We start from the raw sequence: 24,497 nt of genomic DNA, 5'->3' as shown, positions 1-24,497 counted from the left end.
AAAAATAGCAACAGCATTTTACCAACAGAAACGATAAAGTAATGGCGCGAGGTTGAACAAATCAAATCTCAATTAAACTTTCACGTCCACTACAATGTAGCTAAAGGAATATTGAACGATAACAACTGGCGCCTGTGCTCCACTGCGATAGTACGGGGGCGAATCAGAAGGTGTTTGCCCCATTTTTTATTAGCCGAAATAAGGTACATAAAGGTAATTACAAATATAACGTACTATTATTCTACGTACTTTTGTCCCATCGCAGCACTAAATTTGAGATATGTTATCACTCAGCGACGCACGCGGCCTCCCCGAACGCTCATTGTCATGCAAGTCTTCATGGCCTTTGGCCAACTCTTAACGCCGCCATCTCACACTTCTGAAAGCGAGATACCTTTTCGCATACGTGAGCTGCATTTTCCTGTGTATTTCGATGGGTGTTCGTCCCTTGCTCCATAGAAAACGAATCACAGTCTTTTGCTAGTACGCCGTGAGCGTGTGAAGCACAACCGCCATCTTCAACAACTGACAGCAGCGCCGTGCCGCGGAGCTGCTGGCAGATAAGGGCAGGCCGGTCCAAAAAAGGTCCACTGCTAGGAATGGATATGTTGACTTCGCATTTACAGCCGTAATGTGGCTAAAAATATAAAGGCAAATACTTTCTGAGTCACCCTCATAGTATCTCATGAGTTAGTGATAACGTTGATCTTGTTCCATTGTGCAGGTGTGGTAAAAAGTTTACGGTACGCGACATCCGAGAAAACGAAGGCTGTTTTCTGAGCCTGGGCATGCAACGTGGATTTCAAATGTGCTGCGAGTACTAATAACGAACGCGACAAGGATGGTGTTGTACTGTTTTAATGGCCGCAAGCTAAAACTGGGCCGATGCTCGATTTTTCCCTGAAAACTACATGCAGTGAGCTTTTGACCATGCCTGCACATGCATAAGCTCGGAGCTCGCAGCTTGGAGTAAGTGATACAGGCTTCTTTAGGGGTCAGTTTCAGATGACAAAGGGAACGCAAGTTTGAACAAACTGTATTGCCTATAATTATGAGAAAACATTTGTTTTGCACTGTTTGCAGAAGGGCCAAAGAATGAGTATTTTCCACACGTGCATGAAGTCGCATTTGTGATAGGTTTTGAAGTGTCTTGACTTGGTGCGCCCTATATATTGGTGGGTCGTCCTTTCCTGCAGGTGATAGAGCGAAGGAAATCTGCGATATTAAGAAAGCTGGCAGAACAGAGCTGCAACGACGAACTTGACGACGAGTTGTCTTTCCCGGCAGCCGTGGATGCCGCAATAAGGAAACATATCTCTGGACCATCGTCGTACACCTTGGACGAACTGGAGAAAGACACGACGTCGGTAACTTTTGCTGTAAGTTCTCTTAAACATATTCTATAGTGGCTCAAGCCCTGAGTACTTGTGTGCTCCGTTTATACGGATATCCCATCAGGCAATTATAGATACATAAAATTTGTTGACAGGAAAGACAGAGAGGTAGACCTGAGCTAGTGCGCTCTAGTCAGCGACTCTGCACTGTGCAAGAGGGAAAGGGAGTGAAAGTACTGGGATGGGTGATGATGATAAGAGAAGTGGTGAGTGCTTATGTATATTAAACAGTGGCCCTACTAGAGCCACTCGTCTAGCTTGGTGTCCTGCAGAAACCAACTGCGCTTTAGTTGCCCGCATTGAGAGAGACATAGAGAGAGAGATGCAAATGAGAGAATGGCAGGGAGGTTAACTAGAGCTAAAGCCTGCGGTTTGGTACCCTACCCTAGATGAAGGGAAAGGGGAAGTAAAGACGGTAAGAAGAGCGGGGACAAAAGGAAAGGCGTGAAAAAGAAAGGACGGGATGGGATGAGATCATTATAGTCTTTCTAATAGGCCACTGCCCCGTAAGAAAGGTCAACAAAGCCTTGACCGACTTTCGGTGCGACGACAGTTCATGTCGGCATTCCAAGACTGTCTGTTCTAAAAGTGGCTTGTCGTCAAGGCATGCCAATACGACCGCTATAGTGACAGCCGGAGCACACTGTATCGAGGACAGTAGCAAAGTACGTGTGCTATAGTCTCCTCGCCGCCGCAGTGACTGCAAGCCGCGCTCTTGTCCATACCGACTCGAAAGGCGAAAGATCTTATGAAAGCGACACCAAGCCACAGTCAGCAAAGTTTGGCCGCTGCTGTCTCAAGTCGAGAGAGGCCAGATGGAGGTTGAAGTCAAAGGGACGGGTCCAGTCGGTGTAGACGTGTGTACTTCAAGTTTGGTATGTTCCATAAAGATCTTATGACTTCATTTGCAAGGACACGAATTTTCATTGCTGCGTATGCTCTTGAGAATGGAATGGAGTCTTACAAGACCTCCTCACGTGCAGTTTGTGCTGCTGCATCGGCATGTTCATTGGCCATTATGCTACAGTGGCTTGGAATCTACTGTAACGTGATGCCGTGTCCTTGCTCGACGAGGTGGTGAAGCAGCAGTATCATTTCTAAAGCTAGTTGTTGGTGGGGTCCGCGGCGTAAGACAGAAACCAAACAATGAATAGCAGCCTTGCAGTCACTGAACACGCTCCATTTCTTGGGTAATTCATCAGAAATTACGCGAAGTCCACAACGAATAGCAGCGAGTTCCGCGGCAATCGATGTAGTCTGGCGAGATTGTAGAATCTTTACGGTGGAGGTTCTTGCAGGAAAGATCACCGATCCGGCGGACTCATTCACCGTGGTTGAAGCGTCAGTTTATAGATGATGATGCTTGTCGTATGTCTGTATGACAGCAAGAGCAGTCAAAGTTGCTGGAGTAGTGGAGACGAGAGTTGTGCTTTTGTTCGTATTCCAGGTACCATTAGTCGAACTTTTGCTTGAGCCAAGCAGCAAGGGGAAAACAGAACTCTCGCTGGAGCTATATAACCTGAACCCGCATTGAAGTTGCAGTATCAGGCCATGGCCCGATGGTTGCGTCCTCCGACAGTGGTTGCCTGCCAACGCTGGCTAGAGAACATTTCAAAGTCCTTCGCTCCAGCATATATGCTGGCAATCGCAAAATAAAGGTTAAACAAACTAATGCGAAAGACAAGGAAATAAAGGGAAAATGCATTGCAATAGTCAGTACTATCAAGGTCCAACCCGCGTCTTCTGGTCTCTAACAGTATGATTGAACCGTGAGCAACAATCGAACTGTAATATATACTGTGATATTGAAAGGTGGCTGGGCTGAAGCACGGCTGGCTGAAACATCGCTGCATGTACAGCTTTATAATTGTTAATCTCAGAAAACGTGCCTATTCTGGACGCTTGTTGCAGGTCTTCGCTTGCAACGCACTGTGTTCACGAACGAAACACGACTACTTGCTCAGCGTCCACATGTCTTGACGAAAAGGGAATAGGCTGAGCTGCGTTGTCGCTTAAATGCAAACGCTTGGCTCGCACATTTTCTCTGTATAATTAGGCCCTCATGCGCTTGTAATGACCTAAAGCTGCAGTACATATTAAGTAGATATCTTTTATTTGAAAAAAAATTGACTCGACATAGTAATCAGTCAAATCCAGCAATCCTAGATATATTTCAATGATATTGGCGGTTATATTGCAGACAGGAAATTCACCTCTTGATATTGATACCCTTCTCAGCTTCACCAGCTGATATTAAATCAGAGTGTCGAATCTAAAAAGAAATAATAATGGTACGTTTCGGGTTCGAGCTGAACGCGCTCCTGTGTCGTCCGTGTTCAGAGAAATAAAGATTTATAACAGTTCGCGAACCCGTTGGTAACATTGAACCGGTTTGCAAACTAGTTCAGCGCAGTCGATTCTATTCTGCCCCGTGGCGATATGCTGCATAGTACTATCGACTTGTATTAAGAAGAAGTAAATAGCGTGGGATAATTCTTGCATCAGCGTAAGGTCTGCATAGCTTGCACACTCGTTACTGTGATAACAGCAGAGTCAGTTAAATGTCGTTTTGCTTCAGGTTTTCACCACAGTGCTAAGAACTGCGGCACTTGATATATGTTGCGGGAGACCTCCCCCCCCCCTCCCCAGTGCGATGTCATATTAAATAAATTACAACTTCAAACTTCTAGTCTGTAGAAAAGCAAGAAACTAGGAGTTGACATTGCGCTCAGTTTGTTGCTTTTTTTAGAAGTAGGTGCCGCTGATGCTTCTGAACGATGCATAGAGTTTCCTGCAACGCCCTAGAGGGAAATCTGGCGCTGCAATAGTTGAGCCACCACGGGAAGGATGGGAAGTACAGGGATTTGTCTGATCTTCATGTTTATGGATTCGTTTATTACGCTTTATATGCCTTCATTGTCGTGAATTTCTGGACAAGCCATACTTTCCGAAGTGCAGAAGACGCTGCGATCACGCACAATCGCTACTATAATTGCAATGGTTCAGCTTGTCGAGCTGGACAAATCGAAACGCGCCAAGCCTCTCAAGGCACTGGCTTGCCCGCGATAAATTCATAAGGGCGTTATATGTCGCTTGTCGACGCATGCATCCGTGGCGTAATGGTTTCAATATCGGGCTTGTGGTAGAGTTTCTGTGCTGGAATCCTGCCATCGGGCAATTTCAATATTGTTTATTTAATTATTTATTGCGCGGTGCATTGTTGAAACTGACGAGCTTACAAACTCACGAATCCGTCTGAAGGCAGAAGGACTAAGTATAGGCAAATCCATATACTTCCCATAATTCCCATGCTGCAGCTCCCGTAGACACTAGCGCTAGAGTTCCCTCAAGTATTTATTGTATGAAACTCTATGTAACGATGAACAAGGACGACTTGTGCTAAACCATACGTCAATCTTTCTTGCGCATCTGCAAGGGGCGCGTAATCTTGCGCTGGCTAAGGGCGGACGAAAGTCAAAAGCACAGGGCGGCAAAATAAACGCCTCACCCAGACTCACTCAAAAATATTTTTTTTCTTTTTACTTTTTTTTGCTTAGGTATTACTGGGAACGAAATTCCACTCCACCGCGCTCACTTGGACAGTTCGACTCACCAGAATCAGAATCAGTCAGGTCTACTTGGCCTACAGGCTCTCGCAAACTCAAGCTTTCTCGGGCATTGAACACATTCCCAATTAAAATAGCTTCATACGAGACTAATGTATCGCACATGCAGAGGGATTACAAGCGCTAAACGGTTTTAAAAAGTCAAGCACAAGATGATTGTGGTGGTAGTAATGCTGTAGCAGCAGATGGAGTAAGCCTGGCATGCTCAGCCGGCAATTGTTCTCCCTGAGCATCTGAAACGTTTAAACATACACGCAAATTACTTATTCCCTGTGCATCACAATGTTTTATAAGAAACAAAAATGTATGGCGTACAATGTTGGCAGTACTGGATGTATTTCCACTAGGTATAAATAACATGTACTAAAGGAATATTTTAAATAAATATGGTAATTTTTATTTGTGTGTTTGTGCATGCAATACGCACTTGCGTGTATGTGCGCTCTTGCTGTTCAAAATAGACCTCGGTCCTTTCCAGCATTGTGCGGCATGAAGGACCACCTAGTAAACAAGAGTGACTAAACTTGTGCGCAGAAAACGACTCTAGGTAATGCCACTTTTTAACTACGATCCAGCGCAGAAAGTGGGGATCACGGCTTTTCTTTTTTAGTCGTCGGACACGGCGCTAGGCACTGATAATTTCCTTAGTCCTGATCGGGCCACAGTGTAGCTTTGTCTGCTACGCTACGTGCCATAGTGCAGATGCCCAGTTCTAACAGTGGCACTGCTGACGTGCATATTTACTCTCAATCGCACTGAACGCGTGCCCCAAACATGGAGGAAGGGGAAAGACTAGACGTCACGTGACGATCTCGAAGCATATTCATAAATATATAAAGGAATGGTCACGGTAAATTTTCCCTTCTAACGTGATGCGCAAGCGTAGCGAGGTTCGATTGTGAAGAAGGTGCCACTAAGAGTTACCGTGTACCAAATAGTGTATGTAACATACCCGGTAACCGTGTAGGAGCTACTCCCCAACAGTCATCGCGCAAATAGACCCCAGATAGACAGTGATGGTGCGGCGTCAGAGGAGGCTCGCTTGCCTACAGGCGAGCTTCTTGGCATCATGCTGCCTTCTAGCTTTTTTCGCGTCCTCGATGGCACGAAAGCGCCCGCGTGAAAGCTACACTGCCGACGTTGATTCTAGCTACGATTCATGAGAGCGCTGCTGAAAGTCCAGCTAACCTCGTTGTTCTCGAAGGTTGCGCTGGACACTGTAGCACTTGGACAGTCCGGTCGCGTCGCCGAAGCAACAGGCGTACTACTCATGATAGAAAGGGGCACAAGCATAGATGCGCGACACGGCCAGCTAACGAGCAGTGCTACGATGTCAGTCGTCAGCGGCACTGAACGACTGCCATCATCACCGCTTCCGTACGAAAGCAAAAGCGCAGTACAGACAAAACAGTGGAGGGGTCGAGGGAACTCTTAATTATATGAGCAAGTGAGCCGACCGAACCTATTGAAAACTCGGAGACGTCGATATCGCTCACTTCAACACCACAGCCCACAGCTCCGTAGCATCACGCTTTGTCTGACCTTGGCCGCAACGGTGAACGGGAAAATTTGCACAGCACAGGCTACTCGCATGTGAGCGCATGTTCGGCGTTTCGCAGTGAGCCTTCCTCTACTTCCCTTCCAAACCTGCCTCCTGCGTGCCACGGAGGCGCGACCAGTGGGCACACGCGAAGTAAGGAGATACACGAAGCGTGTCACCATCGAGGAGGAGGAAGAGGAATGAACATTTTATTGATGAGGAAAAAAAAATGGCGGAAGGGAGCGGTGCGGTGCCAACTTGCGTTGCCGGTGCTGCGATAAGGACAGGCGTAAAGCCGACAGTGCGCGGATCGCGCACAGGAGATATAGGCCGTCTCGTGTGGGTGTACGGGAGTGGCAGGGAGCCGGAAGACAACGTGAACGACGGTTGCGTTTTCCCGTGCTTGATCTTTTCTACTTTCGTGCACTCGTGTGATGTAGGCGGCGCGCTCTCATAAAGGAGGCGTTAAATTCACCGCCGTCGCGGCAAATTCAGCAATGTTTTTTTTTTTTAAGTTAACAGTGTTTAGCGCAAAGAAACGCACGGCACGAGAGAAGGCACACAGGACACAGTGTTGTGTCCTGTGTGCCTTCTCTCCTGTCGTGCGTTTCTTCAGGCTAAAAACTATTCCCACCACTGTATTTTGTTGAACTTCTTTTTAAGGTTCGCAAAATAAATAGAACTCAGACTCGTTCACAAGAAAGAGAGAGATATATATAAAGAGGAAAGGCAGGGAGGTTAACCAGATATCAGTTTCCGGTTTGCTACCCTACACTGGGGATGGGAGATAGGGGTTAGAAAGAGGACAGAGAGGAAAACGTTAAAAAACACGCACACACGGAGGCACACACACACACACAACACACACACAAGAGGCGTTCACGTTAAAGACGTTCACTAAGGCCGGTAGATCGCAAAAAGCGCAATAGTGCTTGTACGGCCTTCTTCTGTGACGGTAGGTCCTTTCTATGGTGTAAAATTTTTTTCTGATAGTGGTTGGTCGTCCAGCTGGTCAAGTTCGTGGCGAAGGCATTCCCTCTGTGGACTGTACTGCGGGCAGCCGCGCAAAATATGTTCGATCGATTCTTCATGGCCGCAGTTGTCACAAGTTGCGGTGTCCGTCATCCCTATACGGAATGCATAGGCTATGGTAAAGGCCACGCCCAACCACAGTCGACATAGAAGCATGGCGTCTCCACGGCGAAGCTGTGATGGCGCTCGAAGACCTAATGTTGGATCAAGTGAGTACAGTCGCGTATTTCTTAAATGTGGCTCATTCCATTGCGACGCGGTGCACTGCCGAGCAAGTAGGCGGAGCTTCCGTGCTGCGTCAGTTCTAGAAAGAGGATTTGGGACGTGGTGCTCCTCAGTATGGGCTGAGCGGGCAGCTTGATCCGCCCGTTCATTGCCGATAATCCCGCAGTGACTTGGAAGCCAATGGAAGGTTATTTCATGGCCTGCATCACTTATATGGTGTAACGTCTCTGTAATATGAAATATTAGTTGTTCGTGCGGTCCGCGTCGTAAAGGTGACAGTAGAGACTGCAGTACCACCTTCGAATCGCAGAATACCGTCCACTTGTGTGGCGGTTCATCACCAATGTGATGAAGGGCAGTAAAGAGCGCTGGGAGCTCTGCTGCCGTCGAAGTTGCCGCGTGGGTCGTCTTAAATTTGATTGTTGTAGCTTTCGCTGGTATGACGATTGCCGCCGCGGAGCTGTTTGGAAGGACAGATCCATCACTGTAAATATGCGTAGAGTCACAGTAGGTCTCAAACAAATACAGTAGCGTGAGCTGTTTAAGGGCTGGTGATGATAGATCAGCTTTTTTGGAGATGCCAGGTGTGGTGAGGTAGATTTTTGGCTGAGCGAGGCACCATGGAGGAATCGAAGGTCTCGCAGCCGGAGTGAAACTAGCTGGCAATGATTCTTCATATGCGGTTATCGTTTGGCTGAAAGATGTGTGTGGCCTGTCCACTGGTAGAGAGGCTAAGTGGTGACGAGGAGTCCTGGCTAGATGCCTTATATGGGTCCTTAGAACTTGAATTTCAATGTGGGTCTTGACAAGGTGGTCTCTAGCGATTGCTATCGTAGCCACTGTTGAAACACTCTGAGGCAGGCCTAGACAAATCCGGAGCGCTTGAGTCTGAAGACTGTATTGTGCGTAGATTCGTTTTATCTGTGTTGGTTATTTCTGGCAAGCTGTAGCGCAGAAATCCTAGAAAAATCACCCTGTACAGTTGTAACATGGCACTTCTTGACATTCGTTCACAAAATATATTTTTTGCTTGGGGCCTCACTCGGGACTCATTCTCATCAAAGTTCTACTAAACCGGCCTCACTCGGAGTCACTCATCAAAATTCTACTCAGCCGGGGTTTAGTCGGACTCAGACTCAACAAGATTCTACTCAGCCAGGCTCAGACTCAGACTCGCGGTTTGGTCTGTGTGTGAGTGAGGCGACTCGTGAGTGAGTTTGCCGACCTATGGCCGAAAGCATTCACATTGTGCCCCACCAATAATTGCTACAACTTGAAGAGCGTTGTACTCTGCTTGACTAAGGATCAAACGTGCGTTGAACCATGGCACGTACAAAAAGCAGATTTCGCAGGCGGTTTACAGCCGCGATCACCGCTTACTGAGTAGGCGACGGCATTCTTTAGCCAACGTAGTGTTATGGTTACAATAAGTAATGCAAATGAACTTGGCGATATCCCTCCTCAAGGACATAGTCATTTCCGCTCTGCATGTTGACCTAACTTATCTAGTTTTACTAACAGACCTAATGGCCGAATTGGAAGCGTCACCAGAAATGTTGATTCCGCGGAACCCCCGAAACAAATTTTCGGCCGCGGAATACAATTGGCATGGCCGCCTCCAGAAGCGCAAGCACCTCTGCAGAGGTGGCCGTAGTTCCCAGCACATACCCATCGTCTATCCCCATTCTCGCACTAAACGCAACTTGCGAGTCGCATTATTCAGCTAGTAGGGTGCGCGCGCAGGTTGAAGAAGCATAGTCATTCGAACAATCATGCAAACGATTGAGCACCAGCTGTGGCCTTAAATGCTTGAACCATTTCGTGCGTGCTGAAGCGGTAATCGTTATTTGTGTGTGTGTGTGTTCTGGTGCGTTCCCCGCCCTCCCCCCCCCCTCCCCGGGTTCAGGCGCGCTCCAGAAATATCGGTTCAGGTTCAGGCTCGGTCGACACCCTGATGTTACTGAGTTGTGCAGGCAAGATGACGCATGACGCTGTCTCTCTGGGCAATCATAGATTGAGCAAAGTTTTGTTTGCGCTCTACATTGTTTTATGAAGGCGCTGTCGGGGAGTTAAACAGGGCTGTTTATTACACCATTTTCCTTACAGCGCTAGTTGCAAAAGTTTCCTTATTCTCTCTTATGCAGCGTCCTTCGCAAATAAAGTCCTCAATAAAGATTAAATTATTTTACTTCATAGCTGCATTCCATTCGTGGCTATATGATCGACAGGCCAGATGCTTCACATTTGTGCCACAAGATCTCCGCGTCGAGTTGAGTTGACTTGAGTGGTTGTAGGCTATTGGTGGGATTAGCCTTGCAGTGGCTGCCGGCAATTGCTCCACCGTAGCGACACATAAAATAAATAAAACTCATAAATCAGACACAGACCTCACAACTACAAATAGTCACTCCTAAGGTCACCATGTGGAGGCCAAATCCGTGTCCTGCAGGTAATTTAAAAGAAGGCGAGAAACCTCCTTCCTACACAACTGGTTCCCGCGCAGGAAAACAATGTCCTGAATAGAACTGTGGGGAATTCCTGTCTTATTGAGGGCCCGAATAACGCACTCCTTTCCGCGTTATACGGAGTACAGCATATAAAGTAATGTTCTATGTCACCGTATGCACCACACGTTGAACATAATGGAGACAACGCCAGGCAAGTCTTATACATCCACGCGTGCAGCAGCAGTATTTGGTGTTTGGTATATTTTGTGTATTAGCGCTATGCGTCAGGGTATTAGAAGTAGTCCGAGGAAATTTAGAAAATTTCCATAACTTCCGTGAGGGCCACCTCTAGAGCATTACGTAACTCACATAATGCAGTGGCAAGTGCACCGCTCTCCATCCCGGAAGGTACGCATAGATGCGCCGCCACTCGATTCAGTTCGCCGGTTTACGTTACGTAAGGGTGAAGGCGAACTTCCTTCAATATCGGCGTCCCCCTGGAACCATCTTTCGGAGCGCCAATGTACAGAGGACGCGTGCTGTGCGTTTTGAGGGCGGAGCTTGTGCTGAATTCCCAGGTTGTCACCGACTGCAGACAAATTATTATGATTAGTGTGAAGACGTCACGAAGAAAGACATGTGACTTGTTGATTGTGCACATATCAAGTCTGCAGAAAATAATAATATGACATATGGACCTTCCGAAATGTTGTGATGGCAGCAAGGATTTCAGAAAAGCTGGTGGCGGTGCTGTATATGGTAACGAAAGCGGGAAAAGAAATCATGCAGTTTTTCTCTTTTTTTTGCAGTCTCGCTCTCTATAAGTAGAACAGCTGGTATAAGGGTATTGCCTGTCCCTTGACAAACGACACCAAGATCTGCACTTAACGTTGTCAGTGGTAAAGAGGTGTCGATATACGGGAAGATTTGTTTACGAAATACTGCGAAACGATAGCACTTAGCTTACTGATACAGTTGCCCTGCAAAATACGTCGAGCTCTTGTGAGTTCTGATGTATCGGCCAATAATGTTGAAGTCATTCTTGCATCCCTAGGGACTCAGTAAATTTTCGGTCAACGTTCAAGAATTAAGGCCTTATTCAAATGAGCTGGTTATCCAACGTAGGCTGCCGATTCCACGTCAGCAGCAATGAGCTGGACGCTGTACCTTCTTGGCTTGAACCCGGACAAGCAGGCCAAACTGCAGAAGGAGCTGGATGACGCCTTAGGACGGGGCATTGAGGCCGATATAACCACAAGCGACCTCAAGCAGCTTCCTTACCTCGAGTGCTGCATCAAGGCGAGTTTCTAGGAAAACCCCAAGAATTTGCAACCTCTTGGACTGAGAAATTTAAATCGAGGAATGCTGTATCGGTTATTACTTGCAAGATAAAAAGTTTGGGAAGTCAGAAAATGGAAACGTGTGAGGGAAATGTACATCGTAACTTCCCAGTGTTAATTTATACGAAATGCTCTTACTACTCATGAGCAATTTGCGTCCGGGAGATGCATAAGCATCAGACTTGACATTAGAGATAGCTATTTATGCTCTGTCAATATGTAACTTTCAGGGTCCGCTGAGGGTAACGTTTTAACTAAACCAGAATACGGGCGAAGCCTGTTTGAGTAACGGACTTATACTGCAGCAGCAAAATGGCAGCAAAATACAGCATCTTGACACTACAAAATGATTAGATTATTTGTTTTTTCTGCATATTCTTTGCTTAGCCGTGAGAATGTTTACGAAAGCAAAGTTTGTTGTAAATATTGAGCCGTAATCGCATTTTGTGGTATTTTCTAACCTTCTTTTGGCTGGAAATGTTCAACAGCCTTTATGACTGCTAGTTGAATTTGTGCACTGCTTCGTTTAAATGCTAAAAACTTAAAGTCTAAAGTAAAAAGAGCAACTCTACTGCACAAGACTGGGAACATTTTGACTAAACTGAATAGTAAATAAAGTGCGCGAACAATCAATAGTATCAAGAAAACCTTAATGATTCAATAAACTTGGTGCTGGACTAGTTGGTGATGCATTCTTTAAAACTGATGGTAGCGCTAAAAGCGGCGAACACGCGGTGAAAAGACAACACGATGACGAGGGAACGCTACTGACTACTGGTTTATTTTTGAAAATGGTTCAATATTTAATAAAATCATAACACAAGCGAACAACTAAACTGCGCCAGCTTTCTTTTACAAATAATGATATCGTAATATCGCAAGCAGTGACGAGAAGTCAAATGATAAAACACCCAAGCAGCAAGAAGTGAAACACATGACCAATTGATGAAAAGCCATATATACCGGTTTTTCAAATCTCTCTAGAAGCGTGCGCTCAGCCGAGTACAAATGTATCGAAACATCGGTGATGCACAGACCCGCCTTTTTTTTATTGAAATGAATATTAGGAGTGGTTGGCGTTATGGTGGCACCTGCTACTCCTTGTCACTTGGCAAAGGAAACGCATTCCACATACTAAAAAGGCGGGTCCAACAGTACATGAGTCGCAAAGTTTTGTGCATTTGTGAACTAATGCGCAAAGCTTTGCTTTAGCAAAACTTTAGCTTTAGCGCTTGCACTTCTGCCAAGAACCTTTGCTTCTTTGAACCGTGGCACGCACTCGCAAATCATCACATTCGAAACTAAATTCGCAAGCTTGTTTCGTTTTGTTAAGTTTTGAGAATTATCCCTTAAGCGGTCATTGAGGCAACGCTCCGTCTGCCCGATATAACACTTGCCGCAGGACAGGGGAATAAAGTACACCACTCCTGGGGCACACCTGACGAAGGCATCTTCATGCTGCTTTTTGCAACCGCGCTGACCTTCACCGCAGATGCTGGGGCACAGCCTCGTCAACTTGTTTGGCGCAGAAAAAACAAGCGGCACGTTGTGCCTGCTGGCCACCTTATTGAGGTTGTGTGAAACCTTATGAATGTAAGGCATCACCTCAGGTTTGGTCTTCACGCGTTCAGGTGCAGCATTCACTCGTCGGGGACCAAATTTCTTGAGGAGGGTTTCAGCGACTGCTACAAGAACTGAACAAGGGAAGCCTGCGGCCAAAAGCCTGCGAACCTGATTGTTAAAACTAGAAAGCATTTCGTGTTGGCACGACTTTTGAAGCACCGATTCCATGCAGAGCGATGCAATTGCTCTTTTCACTGTCTTTGAATGAGGCGATTCATAGTGCAAAAGCTCTTTCATTGCGCGCAGGCAATACGCCGAGCAGGTGTGTCCCTTAGTTATCCTCAGCCTTAAGTCTAAAAAACGTATCTCGCCATTTTGCGGAAGTTCATGGGTAAAAACCAGGCCTTTACCATGGTCGTTAAAAATACTTAAGACCTGTCGTACAGTATCTTCAAAAGAGGTGTCATTACGTGCTCTTAAAATGATAAGAAAATAATCGTCATATCTAAAAACCTTTAAAACCGGGCCTCCAATAAAATCTCGATCCGAAATGCGATCAACATGAGCTAAAAAGATGTCGCACAAGATAGGTGCAACGTCTTTTCACCGCGTGTTCGTCCCTTTTAGCGCTACCATCAGTTCTAAAGAAAACCTTCATGGATGCATCTCAAGAATACAAGCCTCTCCTTAATAGCACGTGATGATATGAGCTGCATTTTTTTAGTACCAAGATTTATTTTTATCGAAGATATGCCCAACTATGCATAAAAAAAATATTTGAAAATGCAACTGAAAAGGTATTTTATTCTAATGTGCTTATTCGGGTTCCTGTCGTTACACGCAGGAGTCACTCCGTCTCTGTCCGCCGTTTCCTTTGATCGGCCGAGAACTGGACGAGGAACTCGTGATCGGTAGGTCTAATACTTACGCGATAGCCTATCATGCATGAAGAGCGCAACTTTTTTTTTTACAAAGTGCATATCGCGCACGTGCTAAAAGCAACTGATACCTTTTCTTTGGGGATCTGCTCTTTTTCAGGGTCGCTAACTTGAGGTCAATGAACATCAACGTTCTAACGAATTAATATCAAATCATTCATTATACCCGGCTTATTTCCTAAAAAGCTGGAAGCTGTTCACCAGCTTCGTATTATTTTTCTTCTTCCTTTAGAATGCAGGTCATATTTATTAGCGCTTGTGTGCCTATATTCCACTTCTTGCGTGTCACGCTTCTTACGTTCTATCTACATTAAGATGTTATGCCACATATAGACCCAGTCTTTAGATTCCCATAATTACTTTTTAAAACACAAGGCCCTTGTTTATTTTCTTTCACAATCTTTCGTTATTGTTATGGCTACATTACCAGGGTGCATTTTGTTTTGCTGCCAAAAAGGGCTTTGCTCCACCCGGAAATGATGTCGCTGGTTGGTCAGACAGCGTGTCGGTCATTTTATCGTGGCCCGCTTATGTTGTGCTGTGAATAGCAAGGCATAAAACTAACTACCTCTAACTACCTCAGGTTCTCGCAAAGAAGCGTAAAAGAAGATAATCGCATAAAGAAATCAATATTGCTGAAATGTGGATAATACATTTTCCTCGTTTCTTCATGCAGATGGTTATACCGTGCCGGCTGGAACGACGTGCATGATCAACATTCACAGCCTGCACAGGAATAAGGAGCAATTCGCTGACCCCGAGAACTACATTCCCGAGCGCTTCCTGCCGGAAAACTGCAAGAATATGCACCCGTTCAGCTTCATTCCTTTCTCGAGCGGCGTCAGAGTTTGCCTGGGTAAGCTGGACGACTGCGAATTTCGTCATAATCAGATTTCATGTGCGCAAAGCTCGACACTGCTAGTCATTCATTAGGCGTTACCTTTATGCCAATCCCGTAGAGGTGTTCATTATTTGGCCATACTCCACCATCTCAGCCTACCCCTATTCATATCCCCAATTCCTATTTTCACGTGCTACAGCAAGAAATCGGTTATGTACATGTGAGCAGAATTGTCCGCTTCCAAAGGGAGTTCCACAGCTGCTCTTGGGCGGTGGTGAATGCCAGCGTGCGATGACATGCTCGGTATTAAACGTTAGTCAAATAAAATCCAGAATCTCAACTTATTCCTTTGAAACATAATTATCACTTACTATAACATAAAAATTGCCTTACGTATATCTAATTCGAATAGGTAACATATCTGAACTTTTTTTAGACGGTAGTCGCGTCGCGTTCTATACTGGCTCCACGTTGGAGATATCAGCTACCATTTTCTACGACTTGTTACGATCGGCCAGCCGGAATAGTCACCTTCCACCCTATCCTACTCCGCTGCGACGAATCGCTTCGTGAAGCCAACAATGCGTTCCCTTCGGACAGGCGTTGGTCCTGTGCTCTTCCTTGTCCGTTTTTTTTTTTTTTGGCGCTGTTTAAAATGAATGATCCGTAGCAACTAGCTCGCACTTAAACCTCTTCTAAATGCGGCACCAGTAAGGAGAAACACGTTTGGCGGACCGAGTATTGTTTGTTGGTTCACTGTCGCCTTCGCGGACGATGGGAGCAAGAAAGCTCCTGGAAAATGGTGTTAAAATGCATTTCCTCGCGGATCCCGGTAACCGCCACGGTCGCTTGACAAACGCTCCAGCTAACTGCGGAGTCACTCCAGGAACCAAGACGCGTCAGCTTGAGTCAAGCGTGACAACCCCTGTCTACGAAACTCCCCTTCTTTCTGCGTGTTCAGTGAGAAAAGGTGCGGCAGTGATTGCGCGAACCCTCGCCCTCAGCCTTCGACGATTTTGGACGATCCGGTCGGACGAAGGTTGGACGGCAGTTTCCCTGGCCTAGGGATCTAGGGAGGACAGAGGGGGCTTTAGCGAACTTTTTCGGCTCCTCGGTGCGCTTCACTTCGGTCATGTTAGACTGATGCGATGTAATGTTCTCCACTCTTCGTGTAGATATTGTAAACGAGCCCAGTACTCCTCGTTCTCGATGAGTACACGCTCCTCCCTTCAACAAAGTCCTTAGCGTGGGTGAATCGGACGACCGCATAGGCCAGCTACCACTTTTGACACGCCCGATCCCAACTCTTACAGACTGCTGTGGTACTACAGCAAAAGTAGCAACTGCTTTTAGCTTTTTTTGGAAGAAAATAAATTTATAGAAGTCGTCAAATGTTACAGGAAAAACCAACTTCCTTGATTTTACAGCGCAGCTGTTAGGGGGAATTCCGCAACGAATTTAATGCAGCAGTGAAGGCCGACGTGCGACGGCATTATCGATATCAAATTTAAATGCAACTCATGGTGTGTTGGAGCCCCGAATTAACTGTAAAACGTAATAAAGAACGTCTGTAGTATAAATATTACCTTGCATACCTCATTCGAGTGCACAACAACCTACATGCACGCGTGCTTCTTTTTTGGCCAGTAATCTTCAATTCATTTTCCTCACGTGGCGTTGTATAGAGGTTCCGCGTTGGAGGTCAGTAATTTGCACGGATTCGGTGTTGAAAGCTGCGGCCGCCGTAATGGAAGGCAGCCTGCGTGGCAGCCGTCACATAGCCACGAGTAGCTGCTGTTGGAACGAGGCCGTGAGATATATAGCAGACCGTTATTAAGTACTTCCGAAGTATATGAAAACTCGCGTTTTCATATATATATATATATATATATATATATATATATATATATATATATATATATATATATATATATATATATATATACTTCATGTTCACAATTAAAGGCAGTTTAAACTGTGATTTATGTAACGTAGTGTACTTGCTCGAGCGCAGCACTTGCCACATGCAATACACAGGCCAGACTGAAACACCTTTCAGAATCTATTTAACGACAGGTCGTATGCCAAATCCCAACCAAACCTACCACTCTCAAAACATGTTAACATGCCGGGCAACTCATTTAACAATCTCAAGCTAAGCATACTTCAATTTGGATTCTTCACTAGCCATGAACGCGAGCTTCGCGAATCTTACCTTATTCATAAATTTAACATTGTCTCGTCCGGAATAAATGAAAACAAAGGAAAACTAACCTGTCTAACTTTAGATTGAGCACAAATATACACTTCCCACACAGTGTACATGTATAATTTCAATGCTCTTTTTTTTACATGTGGCTTTTTGACGTATGTGGCTTGGAGTTGTACGCTTAACGCCTCAATTTTTAGATAATTCGAGGTTGCACTTAGAGATGGCATGTGCTAAAGTACGTCATTTTGTTTTCACTACGCATAATCATGGTAACCGCTGGCAGTTACTTGAGAGTCATGTCGTATATATTGTATCCTGAAAACATGTGCATTTCATGTTTTGTATTCCAAAATGCGTGTCATTGATAATGATGCGTGATGCGCAGTGTAAGTTCTAGTCAGCACAGATAGTGCGCCCTCTGGTCTTGATACGGTGCTTTTAAAGCTGTGTATGTGTTGTTCATGCGTTACTGTACTCTGACGAAGGCTGGTCCACCAGCCGAAAATATTAAGTAACTACGTCTTCCAAAAGGTTCGTCGGCTCTTTCAATCATATATATATATATATATATATATATATATATATATATATATATATATATATATATATATATATATATATATATATATATATATATATATATATATATATATATATATTATTCGTTAGACGCATACGTGACTTGCCCGCGCGAATTCTAAACGGGTGACAGGTGCACATTCGTGCTTCCTGTAGTCCATCTTTGTGTGGTCATTTGGGCCAGAAAATCGGCACGGTGAACTAGAACGGTGCCTTACGCTTGAACGTTTGTTGAAATCTCGTTGAAAAAGTTAGACCAGTTCTGACGCGTATTAAGCAAAGAAATGCCGTGACATTATTATCGAACTGTCAATGACATGCGCTAATTTATCCCTATGTCTTCTTGGCAGTGTTCAGCCTGCGTATCTGCTTTCCGATTGGCCGGCAGATGACATGAAAATGGGAGAGGGTCGTTCTGCCGTTCACATTCCTTTTCTTTTCTGCTGCTATACTGGCTTAAGGGTTATGCGGCTCTGTGTCCCTCTGTCATGTGTGCATGAATGTATTTTCCTAACTGTTCTTACTCTTCTGCCCTAACGCTGTTTCCCCTCAACAGGGCAGAAATTTGTGATGGTGGAAGCGAAGGTCTTGTTGGCGAAGCTGCTCTCCAAATACACGGTGGAGCCGACGCGGCCGCTCGAAGAAGTGAAACAAGCCTACGAGGTCGTCCTCAAAGCGAGGGGAGGACTGCGCGTCTGGTTCAGGAAACGCGGCGACCCTGTGTGATCGCTGCCGCCACGCTGCGTCACAGTTCTGCTCAGCTACTACAGGGCGCGCGGGAGCAACAACCACCAAGCTTCAGTCCCAGTGCCGCACCACTCTGTTCTCTGCGTGGTTTAGAGATACAAATCAAGCGGCTCCTAAAGTTAGGTTCCAGTCATGCAACTGGACAAGACCGCAGTTTCGATAGTGAACTTTTAAGAGGGCGACTTCTACAGCATTCAGCCAACGCAAAAACAGCAGACCTGTGCAACTTCTAGCAAGACATAACCCTGTCATAAAGCTCTGACTTGGGCAAATCCTTAATGCGTCACTTTGGATTTAATACGACGCACGCAAAAACCAGGACGGACAGCTAGAAAGGCATACACCGCCAGCGCCGAACTCACCAATAGAGGGTTTGATGATGCATACACAGCTATATATAAATAAGCACAAATATACACGTGAAAATAGTTGCCGCAGATGGCAACACTTTCGCGAACACGAAGATTGTATTCAGGCGTAAATATCAGACTTCCCAAGAAATGGTCGAAGCATACCACATTTGCGAAGAAAAGAAAAACAGTGTTAACGAAGAGAGCGATAAAAGCAAGGAAACCAAACTTCAATAGGTTTGTAAGACAAAGAAACGTTGTTTCTGTAGAACATATTTTCTTGACATTAACTGAATCAGAAGAGCGCGGAAACCCGTGCCTTGTGTAAATTTGTGATTGTTTATTGAGTGCGTCAAAATACCCTTCAGTTGCGAATTTAGCGATGGTGGTGTGTGACGTTCTATCTATCCGTCGCGAATTTCTTTTTGCAATGTTTTGTACCCAAACTGATAACCCTGTCACGCGTGTCATATTAATGGGCACTTTGTGTCCATTAATGTGTATCTCTATATATATTCTATAGTCCATAGTCACCGGTGAAATAAATGTCGCAGCAGCATGGCACTGACTTGCCCCCGAGACGAGTAAATCAATCCGCTCCACTGCAGCGGCTGTTCGTCCTCACTAAAAAGCGAAATAAGTTCTCTGCGTCGATAGCGCTCAATGTTCATCGAGAGGGTACTTGCGACACAGTTATTACGCTGCATGCTGCAGGAACTTAACTTCTTTAGTTTATACTTCTGAATTTACATTTGAAGATCACAGTGACGTTTTTGCATTCCGGAATTTTTGTTAAACAGTTACTTCAATAAATTTTTTTGTAAATAACACTACAAGATTCCCTAGAGCATTTCAGGACGCGCGCGCTTATCCTAAACGCTGTCGACTATGAGAGGGTCACCGAACTTGGACCGAACTACAGCCATAGCTTCTTTCGTTTTGTTCCTTTCTCATTCTTTTTTTCTTTTTTTTTTGCTTTTTAGCAGAAGTGACTAGTCCGGTGACGAGGTTACAAAAAGAACAGTCCGACTGTACTGGTCGGTGCGCCTTCAGTCATTGTTCTCACATAAGTTTGTGAAGGCCAGGGAGATTATTCCTTTGCTGATTATACGTTGTATAATCAGGCTACCGATGTCTGATTATCCGAAAATCGTGCACCTTTCTTGCATGTTCCAGGGTGTATATAGCTGTCTGAGTTAATATATGCTGAAGTTTTCTCCGAAACCCAGGTTTTCCTGATCGCACTACCTTTTTCACATTTTTGACGACTTCTATGCGTGAGTTCAGACAAATACCTAGCTCCGACAGGACAACCACATATAACGAAGAAGCGGCCTCGTACGAACTTCCTGTTATGATCCAGACACAGTGGGTCATGCAAAGTGCATAAAGTGCCATGTGCCAAGCATAATGTTCTTTGAAGAACATGAGCTACAATCTGTCTACCATTATACTTCCGTTTTGTTTTTCCTTCTCCGCATCATGACACTCCGAAATGCATTATTTTACACTGTCCTGTGGTACTTATCAGCGAACAAACGAGCATTGTCGCAGTGTTTATGGTGTGCTTCAATAAAGCCAAACACGCTAGAAGCGGGCCCATCTTTGCCCTCCTCGCTGTAACCTTGGGAAAGCAAATGTAATCTTCTCACTGCAGGCAACTATTAAGTAGCGGACGTAGCACTGCGTGTTTGTGCTGCATGCTTTGCGGCGGCCCAGTGTGTGTTTACATGCACATTAGTACGAATCTGAAATGAATGTTAAAGTAGCGTGAACATGGAGCCACGTAAGTATTTACATATAAAAACAGCCTAAGCACAAATACGAAAACACAGAAACAAACAAAAGAAAAGCACCAAAAGTGACGCTTGAAGTTCAAAAGGACCAGCCTGCTCGATTATTCACTAGGCCTATACGTGCACAAAGGCAAACCACGCCGCAGTTTCTCAATGGTTGTGGCGTTCGGTTGCTCAACACGAGGCCGCATGTTTCTATTGCGGCGCCCCAGCGAGAGCATTGCGATCGAGAGGCGGTAGGAAACCGCCTATGTACCACGCTTTTAGGCGAACGCTAAACAACCTCTTGGAGTGGAGCACTCTAGTACGACGCCTTTCACTACTACTGCGTTGCTTTGGAACGTTAAACCACATCAGCCAAGTAACCAGACACGGAAACAAAAATGCGGGTCAACTAGTACTCCGGCTTTTCCTTGATAGTGAGTGTTAATTAATAAAAAAATTATGGGATTTTACGTGCCAAAACCACTTTCTGATTATGAGGCACGCCGTAGTGCGGGGCTCCGGAAAATTGAACCGCCTGGGGTTCTTTAGCGTGCACACGGGTGCTTTCGCATTTCGCCCCCATCGAAATGCGGCCACCGTGGGTGGGATTCGATAGCGCGACCTCGTGCTGCCCAACACCACAGCCGCTAAGCCACCACGGCGGGTAGCGAGTGGTAATTGTCATTCGCAATTGCTAATGCTTGCTACCTTGTGTCGCCCTTCTTACGTCTTCCAGCGCTAAGGAGAGACAGCAATGAAGCCATCGACGAGCGTGAATTCACGCAGCGAACCTCGGAAACCGAGTCCACGAAAGACCACCACCCCTCCCACATACGTAAAGGGAAAAAAAAAAAGAACATGCACTTGGATAGGTGTCTTCCGGAGGTGACTAAATGCGACCTGAAGAAAAAAAGAATAACAACCCCTGAAGCAACAGTCCATACTTCTTTTCTGATGCAGCAGAACAATGGGCACTTACTAACTTCACGGCGCGCTTGCCGGAAAAGAACGACCATTGCCTCAACTCGCGTAATTAGGGGCACGAGTCTCTCCAGCGGTGTCCCGTGACTCGGCTTTGACGTCGTCGCGCTTTCAACGTAAATTGTGGAAATAAAAAAAGGTACAGTGTCACTGTAAGAGCTCTAAAAATAAGATACCTTCTTTATTACTTGCTTGCTTTCTTTATAAAAAAAATAAGATATAAGAAAATATACTAAGAAGATATAGTCACCGACGCATGCCTGATAGAAGGCGTTTGTTGTTATTGTTTCTTTAGCTTGCTTCTTTTTCTGTTTTTGAAGGGGGTGGAGAAATGTCGACTGCTGAGAACATTTAATCGTAAATTTTATGAGGCAGTGATGACCTGCAGTTGTCGACGCTGAAATTTGGGCTTGTTTCAGCTCTTTTGAGAGAGAAGAAAGCACAACACAAAATCATTCCTTTACTTAAAAAGCAAGGGGCAGGGTATACTATCGACAACACAAGACCGATTACTTTAACATCAAATATAGTGAAACTTATTGAAAATGTGCTTCATGGGCATATAATAGAGTTTATTAATGAAAATCAATTTAGTCCCTATCAAATTGAATTTAGACCTGGTTATTCAATATAGCACGTGCATGTAGACCTTGAAAGTCGCAGTAACATTGCCCGGTACAAAAGAAAAAGACAGTATGCGGGTTTAGTTACCTTAAATATATGTAAAGCCTATGACAGTATTGAACATGCAATTTTAATAAATGGGTTACCACGTCTTTCCAGGTTATATTGTAGCATGGGTGAATGATGTTTTAAGAGAGGGGGAATTCTATTGTTTTTCAAGTGGATTTTCTTCTCGTAAACATAAGCAAACAAGAACTGTACCTAGGGAACCGGTACTTTCATCAGTATTTATTATTTTAGTGTGCAGAATCCCCATTCACCCAGGTGTGAGTACCGACGTTTATGCTGACGACACACTGCCTTCTTTGTTCTTTTTTTTTTTTTGCTGTGGCTCGTGACAGTTACTCCTTTTACCAAGTTTTACCATTTACTTCCTCTACCAGATTACAAGCACCTGGCATTTCCCTAGCGTAGTGACTCCTGTAACAGAAACTTGAAGATACTTGAAGGTCTCCATCTCTGAACTTCTGCAGAAGTCGGCTTTCGTGCCCACGTACCACTCTCGTCTCGTTTTGCAACGAGGAAGAAACAATCCGTCGCTTCATTCTATCTTGTCGCCGCTTTATATGGCGGCAAGAAAAACTTGGAGGACGCTTAAGCTTCGCCTTCAAGAGTGGAACGCGATAGCGTTATCGCACCCCGTTAGCACCGCCCGCTCATTCGCTCGGCATGCTCTTCAGTCACATGCAGCGTTCGGCGCGGCAACGAAACGTGCGCCTGAGCAAGCGGAACGAACAAAAGAACTCGGTGACTCGGAGGGAGGAACGATCTAGCGCGAGCCAAACGTCGTGATCGGCACGGACAGCCGGGCCGCGACGCGCCATGAAGGCGGACGCAATCATGACGCTGACGCCTCGATGGGATCGTCCTCTATCTCGCTTGGGAGCACCACGCAGACGCATGACTCCTCGGAAGCAGCTCGGCACACATCGCAGGGGACGCTTTCCCATCAGACGCGCTACGGCGCTGCGATCACGTCAGAGGTAAGTTAGAGGCATACCGCATCGGAAGCTGCACCTAGGGATCGCGCTGTGAGCAGAAAGAAGAGCCGCGTTGCCTAAACACGAGGGTTCGAGTGACGCACGCTGGAAGTTGGAAAGGGAGAGAGCGAGAAAACTTATCATACGCAAGGGTATTGGGGCATCCTCGCACCGGTCTCCGCACGGCCCGAAGGGGACAAGCGGGCGAGTGGCGCGCCACGTGTCGGGGCAGCGCCGCACACTGCGAGGAGGGGATCTTCTGTGTTTGCTGCAAAATGGCTATGCGTGTGCGCAGAGCGCAGAAGAAATGTAACGGAAACGTACTTCGCTACTCGTGTAACTGCGACATCTGTACTTTACATGCTCATAATTACCGATATACACCGCAGTATAAGTTTCTACGGCACGTTTCTAAGGCAACACCGCATTCACTAGAGGCGCTTTTATCCCGCTTTGAATCATCGAACTCGTGCCTCAGTACAAGGATTTGTGTGACGTTGTTCTGCCGGAGCCGATGTACATAGCCTTGTACAGTGGAGGCACTGGTAGGGACGTGTTAAAGAGAGTAAAGAAAATGCAAGTTGCGCCAGGGGTTAAAACCTTTTTTTTTTAAGTTACACACTGCAAAGTTGCCAGTAAAAATGTTTTGACATGAAAATGGCTTTTTTCTTCCATGGGGATCGCAGTGCCTTATCTGCAAACAACCAGAAACAATAGATCACGTTTTTCTTCATCGTTGGGGAGGGGTATTTTTTGGGGGGGACGTACTACAAAGAACGTTAAAAAAACAATTTCCCGTCGACCCTCATGGAATACAGTATCTACCCATTACTAGCGAGGATGGTTTTCCGTTTGATTTAATAATGTTAATTGGCCTGCACAGTATTTTGCGCTCTCGAATGGCAGGATACTACTGCGATCCCGACGCACGACCTACGCGAATTTATTTCCGTGAAACTGTGCATCGGTTTGTTGAGATTTTGAAGGCCGGTGGCGATACTCCCGAGTGGCTGTGACGAAGCCAGCCCCTACCAGGTTGATTATGTCAATACGAAGTGGTCATTGTATCTTGTATATTTTTTGCGCATTGCTATTGCTGTTCTTTCTTTGTCAAAGCCAGGCAATAAAGAAAAAAAACTGGTGCCTCAGTGGTAGTCTCCGTCTCACACTCCGGAGACCCTGGTTCGATTCCCACTCAGCCCATCTTGCAAGTTGTTTTTTATTTATGAAGTGCCTT

The 24,497-nt window shown here is 45.6% G+C and overlaps 1 protein-coding gene across 1 annotated transcript in view; it reads left to right on the top strand.

The window, feature by feature from the left end:
* Positions 1-20,058, top strand: part of LOC142582239 (cytochrome P450 4V2-like) — a 44,752-nt gene extending 24,694 nt beyond the window's left edge. The window contains exons 7-11 of the mRNA XM_075691700.1: positions 1,197-1,379; positions 11,390-11,563; positions 14,012-14,078; positions 14,782-14,961; positions 18,294-20,058. Coding sequence (XP_075547815.1) covers positions 1,197-1,379; positions 11,390-11,563; positions 14,012-14,078; positions 14,782-14,961; positions 18,294-18,463 — 774 coding nt within the window. The 3' untranslated portion in view covers positions 18,464-20,058. The remainder of the gene's footprint in view (positions 1-1,196; positions 1,380-11,389; positions 11,564-14,011; positions 14,079-14,781; positions 14,962-18,293) is intronic.
* The last annotated feature ends 4,439 nt before the right edge of the window (positions 20,059-24,497 follow it).

The sequence above is a fragment of the Dermacentor variabilis genome, chromosome 5 (assembly GCF_050947875.1).
Source record: "Dermacentor variabilis isolate Ectoservices chromosome 5, ASM5094787v1, whole genome shotgun sequence".
Taxonomy (NCBI): domain Eukaryota; kingdom Metazoa; phylum Arthropoda; class Arachnida; order Ixodida; family Ixodidae; genus Dermacentor; species Dermacentor variabilis.
Note: the sequence above shows the minus strand (reverse complement) of the source record. Positions and strands in the feature narration are given on the sequence as shown.